A 14,819-nucleotide genomic window follows, 5' to 3' on the forward strand; every position below is an offset into this window, starting at 1 on the left:
CTGCGCGCATGCGGGGCCTGCCACTGGACACCTTTGTTGAAAGTTTGCAGCAGTCAAACCATGCATCAGATGCAGCCTTTCCAGTGAACTTTAATTTCTTTTTTCTTTTTTGCTCACTTCAGCAATAATATTTGCGTGGTCATTTGCAGCACACAGCAGCCTGGTGAGTGGCTTTTCACTACAGGGTGTGGTTTGGATCCTCTGTGCTCTGCACTGTCCTGGTTCTGTGCTGGAGGTAAGTTTCATGTTTAATAATGTCATGGCCTGGCAATATAGTTCCATGTCACACCTCTTACAGTACTTAGATGGTGATCACATAATAATATGTATATTACAGCGGTGAGATCCATTCAGCTCCATGCCTGATGTGCGCTATGACTAATTACTGCGCATGAGACCATGGAGAGGCGCAGGGGCCCATGCTACTTTCTGTTTGATTGCGCGCTGTTCACACCCGCTGTATATGATAAATGCCTGCCACATACATGTTATTACATCAATCAATCAATCAATCAATTTTTTTTATATATAGCGCCAAATCACAACAACAGTCGCCCCAAGGCGCTTATATTGTAAGGCAAGGCCATACAATAATTATGTAAAACCCCAACGGTCAAAACGACCCCCTGTGAGCAAGCACTTGGCTACAGTGGGAAGGAAAAACTCCCTTTTAACAGGAAGAAACCTCCAGCAGAACCAGGCTCAGGGAGGGGCAGTCTTCTGCTGGGACTGGTTGGGGCTGAGGGAGAGAACCAGGAAAAAGACATGCTGTGGAGGGGAGCAGAGATCAATCACTAATGATTAAATGCAGAGTGGTGCATACAGAGCAAAAAGAGAAAGAAACAGTGCGTCATGGGAACCCCCCAGCAGTCTACGTCTATAGCAGCATAACTAAGGGATGGTTCAGGGTCACCTGATCCAGCCCTAACTATAAGCTTTAGCAAAAAGGAAAGTTTTAAGCCTAATCTATTACATATCAACACATCCTTTGCCCTCCCTGGCTGGGGTCCAGTGGAGGTGGACATCTGTGGCACAACATGTCGGCAGACTTTGCTGTGACCAATCGATCTCAAAGCTCTTGTATATTAGAGATTTTGTATATTAACTAGGTGATTTCTTAACTTGAGGTCACGAAAATCTAAAAACATTGGAAACAGTTTTAACATTGAATTTCACAAACTGAAAGTGAAATTCAAACCACAAACTCATTAAGGTGGTTTCCACCATTTAAGTAGATGTAGATGATGCTGATGCTGATGCAGGTATCCTTATAGGAGAATGAAGGTCCAGTTCTTTTGTGTACTGGTGCTTCCTCTCTTAATGAATGGTTGCAAGATTTGTTCGGTAATCAGGGACTGAAGCAGGTGATGACTGGATGTCTTTGGTACCAGGTCTGTTCGGTGGATCCATGGGTACCACTGGAATGACTTTGTGTCAAGCAAGTGGTTACTTAAGAAGACTAAGATGAGGTGGCAAATGCCCCTCCTGGAACTGACTGTCAGACTCATGCAAGGACTTAAAGCATCATCCATTGTTACAAATTTCAACACAATCATTATTTCCCATCATGTCCTTGTGGTGTTGTTTTGTATGCTAGTTGTCAAATATTTGGACCCCTGATGACCAAAATTAGATCTGACATACACCCAATGTTACTTGCGCTTTTACTGAGGTGATCTTGTATTACATGTATAACCCTGATGTACAAATTCTTTGTCAGATATCACATACATAACATGTGTAACTCCGCCCTCTGGTGGACATAGAATAAAAATACCACCCAGTGTTGAAATTGCCCTGAGACTTTGTCAGGTGATTCATATGGGCTACATCTACTACTACTCTCTGTAATATATAACAGGGTGATTCTTTAACTACGGGCACTATTGGCCTGTAAATGTAATTTCCATCACACCATGCCTTACAATATAAAGCGCCTTGGGGCAACTGTTTGTTGTGATTTGGCGCTATATACATGTGCTTGATGTCACTGTTTATCTCCATAGAAACTACCCAAACAATCTTTCATACAAACTGTTTAGGGACATTACAGTGTTGTGGTGGAAATTACGGCAATAGTGTGGGACAACTACATTTTGTTTAAAAAATCACAACAGTTGTATGACATTGAATACCCCAATTATGTTTTGATTATTTTACTGATATTTTATTCAGAGATATTTTAAAAACATTAGAAAAAACATTACATTCATTTTATCATTGAAGATCAAAAGTCTGGGTGTGGGACAAGCACAAACCGGCAATATTTGCATATAATGATGCTGAAAAAAGGTGAAAAAGTCATCATAGACTACTAGAAAAAATTTCTTAACACACTTTCATTGTAAAGATAACTATAAAAGTGTGAAATTTCCCCTTTTTTCTGTTTTTCATACAAAATGATCAAAGGACATAATAAGTGCCCGTAGTCTAAGAATCACCCAACAGCTGAAATTTGTACAGCGCCTTCCAATGAACCCAGGGTTGCTTTACACAAATTAAGACAGAAAACCAAACACCTGCTGAAAAGTGTGAAATTTCAGATGTGCTTTAAAACTACCCAGAGATGGGGGTGTTGCGGATCTCAGGGGAAGTAAAATCCAGAGTGGGATCTGTCCTCAAAATACCGCAGTCTGGTGTAGGATATGAAGAGAGGCCCGTGTATGTGGACTGCACAATATATGATGGGGTGTAAGAGAGGAGAAGGTCCAATAAGTATTCCGGAAAGCGAGGGCATGGAGGGAATTGCAGGAGAGGAATTTGTCTGAGATATGGTCATTTGTTGGAAGCCAGTGAAGGTGCATGAAGCTGGGGGTGACGTGCTGCCAAGGCTGAGTGTGAGTGAGTGTCACCTTGATACATAAACGCACACGTGCAGACACACACATTAGTCTCTTCTGTGTATTCTGAAGCCTCATCATGGTTGTGATGCCTATGAAAGGGGAAAGGAAACGACACGTCTGTTTTTAACATATTCACTGTGATAAATAATTTAATTCAAAATGAGTTACATCACACAGCATATTGGGGTTAAACAAAAGCAAATGAATAAATAAATAAATAAAACAAGAAAAAAAGAGCTGAAAATGTGGACTTTCAGCTTTTAACTGTGGTAATTTACCTCCCTGTAGATTTAGGAATCACAACACTTTTAATGAAAACTCCTTGTTTTAGGAGATGAGAAGCAGGTGGACAAACTGTCATGTTGTGATTATGACTTTGTGGCATCTGTCTGTCCACCAAAAATCTATTTTGGAAGAAAATGTCTCCAAAGCTGAGAGTCTGTACCTCAAGGTCATATTAATCATCTGATTTAAACTCCAACATGCTGTTGTAGAGAATAAATAAAATCTTTGGCAATGTCCAGATGTTTATGAATGACTGCTTCAGTCCATGCAATTAAAGTGGGACATCACTGCTGACCTTTATAGTGCAGGTGAGGCCCTTGTAGCCTTTCCGGCAGTGGCAGTAGTCAGGTAGGACGCACCTACCTCCATTCATGCAGCGCAGTTTGCACACCGCTAAAAATGAAATCATGATTAAAGTTTTTTTTTTAATCCCTCCATTAACTGCAGGCTACAAGCATGAAACACACATACGTTTAACAAAGCTCACTCTCGCACACAGTAACTCTCATGCTTTTAAAATCAATTCCAATCAGATTATTATCATGTTGTCTCACGTGTTTGACACTGAAGTCCTTCCCACCCACTGGGACACTGACAGGTGTTTGGTCCCACACACTCACCACCATTTTTACACATTTGCAGGCAGACAGCTGTGAACAGAGCAGAGAAATTCATGAGCACAACCTACAGACACAGACAGAGGAGGGGTGTCAGAATTTGCCCCCACCCCCCAACACAGAGCTTGTGCTCACTTATGTGAGGAATTCAACATAGATTTACTATCAACACTAACAACATAGTCACAGTGTCAGAAAAGTTTGGACTGAGACGTCTGACTTTGAATGAGCAAAGTCTCCATGATGGTGTCTTTGTGAATACCAACGAAGAAGTACAGTTGTATGCAAAAGTTTGGGCACCCCTGATAATTTTCATGATTTTCCCTTTATAAATCACGGTTGTCTGGATCAGAAATTTCAGTTAAATATATCATACGAGGTCTGTCAAAGTATCGTACCTTTTTATTTTTTTCAAAAACTATATGGATTCATTCATATGTTTTTACGTCAGACATGCTTGAACCCTTGTGCGCATGCGTGAGTTTTTCCACGCCTGTCGGTGACGTCATTCGCCTGTGAGCACGCCTTGGGAAGGAGTGGTCCCGCCCTCTCGTCGGATTTTCATTGTCTGGAAATGGCGGAATGAAAAGGACTTTTTTTCCATCAGAATTTTTTCAGAAGCGTTAGAGACTGACACCTGGAAACCATTCGAAAATTTATCTGGCTTTCGGTGAAAATTTTACGGGCTTCACAGAGAATAAGGACTTTTACTACAGCTTTCAGGACTGCTTAAGGATGGTCGGTGCGCCGCGCTCTGAGCTGAGACGACGCGGCACAAACCACTGGATCATTTCTAAGCTGATGGCTCTGTGGATACAAGGACCGTCGTGTGTTCTTTCTCTGGTTATCACAAGAGCTGGACATCAGCCATTTTCCGGCAGATTTCACTTTTAACAAGAGATTTTGTCATGGAAAGCCGCGCGGAGGCTTCGTGCGTAAAGACCGATTCGCTTTGGAAGCGAGACAAAGGAACACCTCCGTTTCGGAGTGTTAGAGGACAAGTTGGGACATGTCCAGCTCTCCACAATTTCTCTTATACTCACTCAACTGGTAAGCACTGAAAGCCGAGATAGACATGTGATAGCTCTTGTGATAACCAGAGAAAGAACACACGACGGTCTCGTATCCACAGAGCCATCCGTTTAGAAATGATCCAGTGGTTTGTGCCGCGTCATCGCAGCTCAGAGCGCAGCGCACCGACCGTCCTTAAGCAGTCCTGAAAGCTGTAGTAAAAGTCCTTATTCTCTGTGAAGCCCGTAAAATTTTCACCGAAAGCCAGATAAATTTTTCGAATGGTTTCCAGGTGTCAGTCTCTAACAGCTTCTGAAAAAATTCTGATGGAAAAAAAGTCCTTTTCATTCCGCCATTTCCAGACAATGAAAATCTGACGAGGGGGTGGGACCACTCCTTCCCAAGGCGTGCTCACAGGCGAATGACGTCACCGACAGGCGTGGAAAAACTCACGCATGCGTACGAGGGTTCAAGCATGTCTGACGTAAAACATATGAATGAAATCCATAGTTTTTGAAAAAATAAAAAGGTACGATACTTTATTGACAGACCTCGTATAGCAGACGAACACCCTAATACAGTAGTATGTAAAGGTTTAGGCACCCCTGATGATTTCCATGATTTTCCTTTATAAATCATTGGTTGTTTGGATCAGCAATTTCAGTTAAATATATCATATAGCAGACAAACACAGTGATATTTGAGAAATGAAATGAAGTTTCTAGTATTTACAGAAAGTGTGCAATAATTCTTTGAACAAAATTAGGCAGGTGCATAAATTTGGGCACCCCAACATAAAAAATACATCAATATTTAGTAGATCCTCCTTTTGCAGAAATAACAGCCTTTAAATGCTTACTATAGCGTCCAATGAGAGTTTGGATTTTGGTTGAAGATATTTTGGACCATTCTTCTTTACAAAACATCTCAGGTTTGTTGGTTTTTGAGCATGGGCAGCCTGCTTAAAATCACACCACAGATTTTCAATAATGGCAATTTACATTTCTGTGTTGCCAGCATTAATGCAGACAGGTACTTTGAGATTTTAGAGCAGCATATGCTGCCTTCAAGAAAAACCACATTCTGCACACATGACAAAGGCATGGCTGCGGGTGAAGAGGGTACAGATACTGGACGGGCCTGTCTGCAGTCCCAACCTGTCCTCAACAGAGAATGTCCATTGAATTTTGAAACAAAAAATGTTTTTTTTTTATGGATTGTGTTGCAGGCCTTAAATGCAGGATTGGATGTACATTAACAAATTAAATGAAGTTGACCAAAAAAAAAAACAAAAACAAAAAAACAAAACATGGAATATCCTGATACATACTGCCTGCTATTAAATAAATGTGAATATAAGATTTTTTTTTTGTTGGCATTTTCCATCCCATCCCAACCTTTTATAATTCAGGATAATTTTATGCCTCCCATTGATTTCAGTGTCACATTTGTAAAACAGCACCACAACTTGCACTTCAGTTAAGGACAGATAATCAGAGTACTGTTTGTCAGAGGTGTGTCCGCTTTGAGCCCTCTTTACTTTTTTGTAAGTCACTTTTGTATCTGTAAAGGCTGTTATTTTTAACATACTTATATTTGGTGAGATCACAGAAGGTTGTGTGTAATCTGAAAATAATAATTATTACTGTTGTGTTTCTTAGGCCATGTATCCTTTCTTATGTTATGTATCCACCCACAAAATAATAATAATAAAAAAAACAAATAAAGAAATGTCATGGTGAAGCCAGTTGCATGATGAACATACTCTCTGACCTGAAAGGCTGCAGTTGGACCTTAAATTCATGTTTTTTTTTCTACCCAGATAAAGCATGAAGTCACTTACGTATGCTGCACCTGTTCCCCTTCCATCCTGATGCACAGGAACACATGTTGGGACCAACACACTTGCCTTGGTTCATGCACATTGGTTCACAAACACCTGAAACATAATGATTTATATATTGCATAATTGATTGGGCAAGGCAAGGGACACAACTGTAAGACGATTTTTGGCTGTCAGTCCACCTTATTTTTACCAAAAGGTAACTTCTGAAATGAATAAACAGTTGAGATTTTGCTGCACATTTGAGCAGCATTTGTTGTTTTTAAGTCAAGACTTAAAACCTATTTTTATTCTCTTTCTTATGAATAGTTTTTATTTTTTATTCATTTACTTCAGTTTTTAATTATGTATTTGAATTTTTTTTTATTTATTTAAAATTTTATATTGAACTGTTTTGTGTGAGGCGCCTTGAGACGGCTTTTGTTGTGATTTCATGCTTTAGAAGTTGATTAAATTCAATTGAATTGTTGCCATTTAGCAGGCAATATGAGCATTTCAGGTAGATTTCTTACTTGAGACTCAAAATTCAGCAAAAAAAAAAAAAAGAAGGCATTTATAAATGTCAGTAATGCAAGTTTTTGGGAGGGTGAGATTTGATCCCCCAGTATTAATGTATAAAAATTTCAAAATTGAGAGTGTTACGGTTCTTAGGTTTTTGGATGCAAATGTTCTGTCATATGGATGGACGAAAAGACAGCAATTTCTCCTGACAAGTGCAACTTATAGTTGTGAATTATTCACAAACACCTGAAACATAATGATTTATATATTGCATAATTGATTGGGCAAGGCAAGGGACACAACTGTAAGACGATTTTTGGCTGTCAGTCCACCTTATTTTTTACCAAAAGGTAACTTCTGAAATGAATAAACAGTTGAGATTTTACTGCACATTTGAGCAGCATTTCTTGTTTTTAAGTCAAGACTTAAAACCTATTTTTATTCTCTTTCTTATGAATAGTTTTATTTTTTATTCTTTTACTTCAGTTTTTAATTATGTATTTGAATTTTTTTTAGTTATTTAAAATTTTATATTGAACTGTTTTGTGTGAGGCGCCTTGAGACGGCTTTTGTTGTGATTTCATGCTTTAGAAGTTGATTAAATTCAATTGAATTGTTGCCATTAGCAGGCATATGAGCATTTCAGGTAGATTTCTTACTTGAGACTCAAATTCAGCAAAAAAAAGAAAAAAAAAGAAAAAAAAAAAAAAGAAGGCAATTTATAAATGTCAGTAATGCAAGTTTTTGGGAGGGTGAGATTTGATCCCCCAGTATTAATGTATAAAAATTTCAATATTGAGAGTGTTACGGTTCTTAAGTTTTTGGATGCAAATGTTCTGTCATATGGATGGACGAAAAGACAGCAATTTCTCCTGACAAGCGCAACTTATAGTTGTGAATTATTCACAAACACCTGAAACATAATGATTTATATATTGCATTACTGATTATTTATTACACCATATCTGTCAATATGATGAGAGCACACACACACACACACACACACACTTAAATGTCTGTAGTACCCATTTCCAAACTGCAAAGTTCAGCTTGTGTTGGTGTGGCTTACTTTTTTGGCACCTTTTTCCCGTGTAGCCAGTAGGACAGGAACACACATTGTTTCTCATACACTGGCCTCTGTTCTTGCAAGGAGGATTGCACACAGCTGAAATGCACAAAAGTAAGGCTGCAGCTAATGTATGATGGGAACGCACAATTGCATGTACAGTACATTTTCAAAGCTAGATTTGAGTCTCATTTTTGGTTGAGTTGGTAGGGTTTTAAAAATCACTAGGTGTTCACAGGAAACAGTTATTTCTATATTTATTTATGTTCATTGTTAGTTGGTTTAATCTTTTCTGTTTTGTTTTATCAGGTTCTTTTTATCCGTTTCTCTAAAACTGTATTGTGGCATTATTAGTTATTATTACTATTATTGCTGTTGTTTATATTATTATTATTATTATTATTTATATATAAATACAAATAAATGAATAAAATATTACAATTTGTAATACATTTGACTTTTACATTTGACAAACGCTGAGCCAACAAATGTGCTGACAGCTGCAACAGCTTAATGCTAAGTTTAACATTGAAGACGCCATAGACACGCTAACGCGTTAGCATCGGTCCCGTTTTAAGTTATAAAATACATCTATCAACTGTTTCAGAAGACCATAACAGGTCAGATTAACATAAAATGGTAAATGTTACTCACAGACATATGCTCTTTGGGGTTTTAGTGGGGAAAAATTAAGATTAAGCGAAATTAAACACTGAATCAACAAAGCACCAGATCGAAGCACTGCTTCGATCTGCGAATCACGTCTTCGATTGGTTCAAGGTTCAAAGCAAAGCTGCGCTGCAGAAACGGTTGATTTATATGGAAGAAACGAAACATTTGCGGTAAAACAAAGTTATTTAACAACTAATTGATGACTAAATTAGTTGACAGCTATTTTAATAATCGATTAAATTGATTAGTTGTTTCAGCACTACTAAACACCTCCTCTATCTGTCAGATCCCGTTTGGGATGTGTGTGTGTGTGTGTGTGTGTGTGTGGGGGGGGGGGGTCGCCTGTGCGCCTGGACTAAACCATTGTACAACTGTGCAGGGGTGGAAAGGGCCCTCAGAGATCTTTCAATATTATTGTTAGAGCAGAATTATGTTTTGCAACATTTATACATTCATTCTAATTATATTCTTTTACAACATGAATCATATGGACATTAATAACATGCAACACAAAAATGTATTTAATGCCAGTTTTTTGTGGGGCCCCCCCCATGCTCTGGGCCCTGGGTACATAGTACCCTTTACCCCCCAGTCCAACGCCCCTGTTCAAAACTACTCCATTGATTCACCCTATTTATTAATCCTATTAGTTCAACCAATAATTTGCACAACTTTTACCAAAATTGGAGCAATTTTAACTTTGACCCTTATACAAACTGAAAATGACCTTTGTCACCATTCTTAATGTTTTTACAACACAACTCCATAACATTCAGTCATAGATAGTCCAAACTATATATATTTTTTTGGAATCTTTCTGATCAGACAAATAATGCAGTATAGTTTTCAATATGATTGGAGCATTTTTAAATTTTGACCCGTGTGTAATTCTTCAACTGACCCCTAAAATTCAGGTGGCTAGTCAGGTTTTTTTCAAGAGTCATGTCTAAGGAGTATTTTGTGTCGAATTTGCTGCTTGCATCACTATTTGAAGGATTGTTTCAGTTATCTGCTGCGCTATTAAAGAAAGCTAATAAAGAAATAAATAATAATTCCTGGATCTGCCCCCTTAAAAACGTCAATGGTTTCCTCCTTGGACCATCCCTCATCCTTTCAGTAATTTTTGCCTAATTCCACTAACAAGACAAAAGTAATCACACAGAACTTACAGTCTCAGTATGAATGATTGTATTTAATGTAATCGCGTTGCTTTCTTGCACAATCATATTCATATAATCATGAAGGTTTCAACTTAGTGGGTCTTCCTCACTTTTTGTAATCAGTACCTCTTCAATATTGGTGTAAACATCCATTTTTTTCTATTTTAGTCCTTCTAACAAACAAACATGGAAGAAAACATAACCTCCTTTGCAAATGTTAAAAAATATAAGCATATAGCGCATGCTAATATTGAACAACAGGTGAGATTTGGTATGTTGGTGCAGGTATGTGCTCTCCGAGTGCCGTTCCAGTTGATACTGTATGATCAGTTAAAATGCTGGAGCTTACAGTGTCTTACTTGACACGTGTGGAATTTAGTAAAAATGTTTATATGCAAAACACATTTGTGAACCTCTTACCAATTTGACACTGAGAGCCGTAGAAGCCACTGGGACAGGTGCAGGTGTTGGGCCTATTGCATGTTCCTCCATTCAGACAGACGGGGTTACAGAGAGCTGTCAAATTGTCAAAGCAGACAGATTTAACATTTACACCATCAAAACTTAGCTGAAGCCTGGAGAATCTTTCAGGAAAAGTATTTATGTTGTTGTAGGGTTATGATGTATACAGTAGTATTTACTTCCTAGAGATTTCAAACAATGTATTCATGGTTAATTTTGTACATATGGTTACAGGTGTTATGTTGTACCTGAGTTGCATGTTGGTCCAAACCAGCCAGGCTTGCATTTGCAGGTATCAGGAGAAACACACTCACCTCCATTTTCACAGTGCCTGTTACACACCACTGTGTACACAGAAACATAATCACAATAGAGCATGACACGGTAGTGGATTTTCACTCCTGTGACCCGTCCCATCCCGCTCCCAGAAAAAAAATCCCATCCTGTCCCAATCCTGGACTGGAGTAAAAAAATAAATCCCATCCCGTCCCACTCCTGTAAAGATGACTCCCAATCCCATCCCGCTCCCACTCAAAATCAGTCCCACTCCCATCCCACTCCCGTATGTCTCGCGGCGTGATGATCAATCAGGGACTGAATATGTAGTGACGTGGAGATGTCTGGAGTTTCACTGAAGATGTGAACATGTCCTGTATCTGGTAGCAGCCTGTAAGCAGGACTTATGTCTCTTTTGTCCTTTATTTCACAATTATGAGAGTTTTTGGAGCGAGCAGCAGCACCACAGCAAGGATCGGAGTTTCTTTCTCTTTCTATTTTACGTGCGTGTGCGAGCAAATCGTCTGTGGAGAATATTTTATTAATTAACTACACAGCTGTATAATAAAGCAAATGGTGACTGGTTTCTAAACACAATTATGACAGTTTTTTTTTTTTTTGGGAAAGAGCGAGGAGCAGCCCTGCAGCAAGCAGTGGAGTTTTTATTTTTTACGTGCGCGCGCGAGCGAATCGTCTGTGGAGAATATTTATTAACTACACAGATGTATAATAAAACAAATGGTGACTGGTTTCTAAACACAATTATGACAGAGTTTTTTGGTGGAAGAGCGAGCTGCAACAAGCAGTGGAGTTTCTTTTTTTTTTAATGGTTTACATGTGCGCGCGTGAACGAGACAGTTGGTCCTGAAGTTGAGTCCTGCAGAGGCGGAAGGACCGCTGAAAGCAGCCGTCATCCAGACTCAGCTCCTGGAGCAAATAATGATACTCTCTGTATTGGGAGCTTTCCATAACAACTGACAGCCGGAGCCGGCGAGCGGAATGGAAGCTCCTCCTATTTGATGACGCATCGGCGCGAATTTTCGCAGCAAAAGCAGAGCGACACACTGGGCAAAGGAGGCGCGTTCGTCGCCACGTGAATTTGTAGCGTCTGATCGCGCCCGGTGTGAACGCGTTTTGGTTGTTTTAAATAGATGAAAATCATCATCTATTTTTGGCATTCCCGCTCCTGCCCCCTCCCGTTCATTTTTATTCCCATCCCATCCCAATCACGGGATTGATAAAATTTTGACTTCCATCCCGCGGGAATCCCGCAGGAATCACGTGACCCATGGGAATTCCCGAAAAATGTCATCCTCTAAATCAGTGATTTTCAACCTTTACTGAGCCACGGCACCCTTTTTATATTTACAAATCCTGCGGCACACCACTGTCATGTGTCGCGTGTCACGCACCACTAACTCGACTGTCTCTACATGGTGCATTAGCATGTTAGCAACACGTGCGGTACAAATATGACGTAACATAGTATACTATAGTCATGGAGCTGTATATGAGAACTAGAGAGCGCAGTCCCATTGCTGCACACTAAACGAAAATGTCTCTTCATGAACAGCGACATGACGCCTCCTAACCGGGCAAAATATTGATGAAGTACCCGGATGTTAATGCATTTTCAATGGAGATTCGCGACTGAACACACTCAGAAAAATGCTCGCAAAATACGTGTTAAAATGCCATTTTGTCCTGGATATCGAGCCAGTAAAATTAAATTACATTAAATTATGTCAGGAAAGTATTAAACTTACTCTGACACACACACATTCACAAATACAACCCCTGGCAAAAATTATGGAATCACCGGCCTGGGAGGATGTTCATTCAGTTGTTTAATTTTGTAGAAAAAAAGCAGATCACAGACATGACACAAAACTAAAGTCATTTCAAATGGCAACTTTCTGGCTTTAAGAAACACTGTAAGAAATCAAGTGGCAGTCAGTAACGGTTACTTTTTTAGACCAAGCAGAGGAAAAAAATATGGACTCACTCAATTCTGAGGAAAAAATTATGGAATCACCCTGTAAATTTTCATCCCCAAAACTAACACCTGCATCAAATCACATCTGCTTGTTAGTCTGCATCTAAAAAGGAGTGATCACACCTTGGAGAGCTGTTGCACCAAGTGGACTGACATGAATCATGGCTCCAACACGAGAGATGTCAGTTGAACCAAAGGAGAGGATTATCAAACTCTTAAAAGAGGGTAAATCATCATGCAATGTTGCAAAAGATGTTGGTTGTTCACAGTCAGCTGTGTCTAAACTCTGGACCAAATACAAACAACATGGGAAGGTTGTTAAAGGCAAACATACTGGTAGACCAAGGAAGACATCAAAGCGTCAAGACAGAAAACGTAAAGCAATATGTCTCAAAAATCGAAAATGCACAACAAAACAAATGAGGAACGAATGGGAGGAAACTGGAGTCAACGTTTGTGACCGAACTGTAAGAAACCGCCTAAAGGAAATGGGATTTACATACAGAAAAGCTAAACGAAAGCCATCATTAACACCTAAACAGAAAAAAACAAGGTTACAATGGGCTAAAGAAAAGCAATAGTGGACTGTGGATGACTGGATGAAAGTCATATTCAGTGATGAATCTCGAATCTGCATTGGGCAAGGTGATGATGCTGGAACTTTTGTTTGGTGCCGTTCCAATAAGATTTATAAAGATGACTGCCTGAAGACAACATGTAAATTTCCACAGTCATTGATGATATGGGGCTGCATGTCATGTAAAGGCACTGGGGAGATGGCTGTCATTACATCATCCATAAATGCACAAGTTGACGTTGATATTTTGGACACTTTTCTGATGTTTAAGGATGATGAAATCATTTTTCAAGAAGATAATGCATCTTGCCATAGAGCAAAAACTGTGAAAACATTCCTTGCAAAAAGACACATAGGGTCAATGTCAATGAGCAGATGTGATTTGATGCAGGTGTTAGTTTTGGGGATGGAAATTTACAGGGTGATTCCATAATTTATTCCTCAGAATTGAGTGATTCCATATTTTTTCCCTCTGCTTGGTCTAAAAAAGTAACCGTTACTGACTGCCACAATCTTTTTTTCTTGATTTCTTATAGTGTTTCTTAAAGCCAGAAAGTTGCCATTTGAAATGACTTTAGTTTTGTGTCATGTCTGTGATCTGCTTTGTTTCTACAAAATTAAACAACAGAATGAACATCCTCTGAGGCCGGTGATTCCATAATTTTTGCCAGGGGTTGTATTAGTGTTGAAAGTTACACGGATCTGCGCTGCTCGGCTGAGCTGCAGCTGCTGTTCAACGCAGCGCGGCTCCTAAAACTATTACAATACATTTATATATATTATATTTTTACACAATTATCCTTTATTGACCGAGTTTCATTCATGAAGTCAGCGGTGTGTGTGTGCACATCTCTGTGTGTGTGGCAGCACAGCGCGGGTCATTAATCTCATTATTTTAAGGTGCAAAAAAAAAAAAAAACTCCCCAGTCTTGTCGAACAATTTTTAGTCACTAACGACAAGAATTTTAACTAGACATTGGTCTAGCAGTGGAAAATATCAACTAGACATAAGTGAAATTAATGATCCGTGTCATCGGGCGACACAGGTACGGCAGGAGACATACAGCTGTTTATCATCCAAATATCACGGACAAAGTGACAACAATAACCAAACCCACTTACTTATGGAAGGAAATATTGTCTCCCTTGTTCCTCCGTTTGTGACTTTGCCAACATGCGCAGCTTTGCGGCATATTCCACCTGTTTCTTGACGAGACTAAGTGAACTTCTATGCACGCAAATCACTAACTTGCCCGGAATTAAAATGGCGATCACGCCTCCTTGTCAGCACACGGCTCAGCGCTACTGCGCGCTTTGCTGCCATCTACTGGAATAAAAGAGCATTACACCATCTGCCACACTATTACAGCACATACACCCGATAATGGCGATATTTGATAATTGCCCACGGCACCCCTGACGATCGATCATGGCACCCTAGGGTGCCGCGGCACCCTGGTTGAGAATCACTGCACTAAATCACAACCAGGACTTTGAACCAGAATTCTTT

General features: G+C 39.4%; 1 protein-coding gene across 1 annotated transcript in view; it reads right to left on the reverse strand.

Moving 5' to 3' along the window:
- Positions 1-2,347: 2,347 nt before the first annotated feature.
- The window catches only part of LOC117514036 (von Willebrand factor D and EGF domains), a 99,644-nt gene continuing 87,172 nt past the window's right edge, over positions 2,348-14,819 (reverse strand). Inside the window, exons 25-31 of the mRNA XM_034174320.1 lie at positions 10,709-10,804; positions 10,419-10,514; positions 8,170-8,265; positions 6,600-6,695; positions 3,683-3,778; positions 3,424-3,521; positions 2,348-2,932 (exon numbers count right to left, since the gene is read on the reverse strand). Coding sequence (XP_034030211.1) covers positions 2,918-2,932; positions 3,424-3,521; positions 3,683-3,778; positions 6,600-6,695; positions 8,170-8,265; positions 10,419-10,514; positions 10,709-10,804 — 593 coding nt within the window. The 3' untranslated portion in view covers positions 2,348-2,917. The remainder of the gene's footprint in view (positions 2,933-3,423; positions 3,522-3,682; positions 3,779-6,599; positions 6,696-8,169; positions 8,266-10,418; positions 10,515-10,708; positions 10,805-14,819) is intronic.

This window comes from Thalassophryne amazonica, chromosome 7, assembly GCF_902500255.1.
Source record: "Thalassophryne amazonica chromosome 7, fThaAma1.1, whole genome shotgun sequence".
NCBI classification, from domain to species: Eukaryota; Metazoa; Chordata; class Actinopteri; order Batrachoidiformes; family Batrachoididae; genus Thalassophryne; species Thalassophryne amazonica.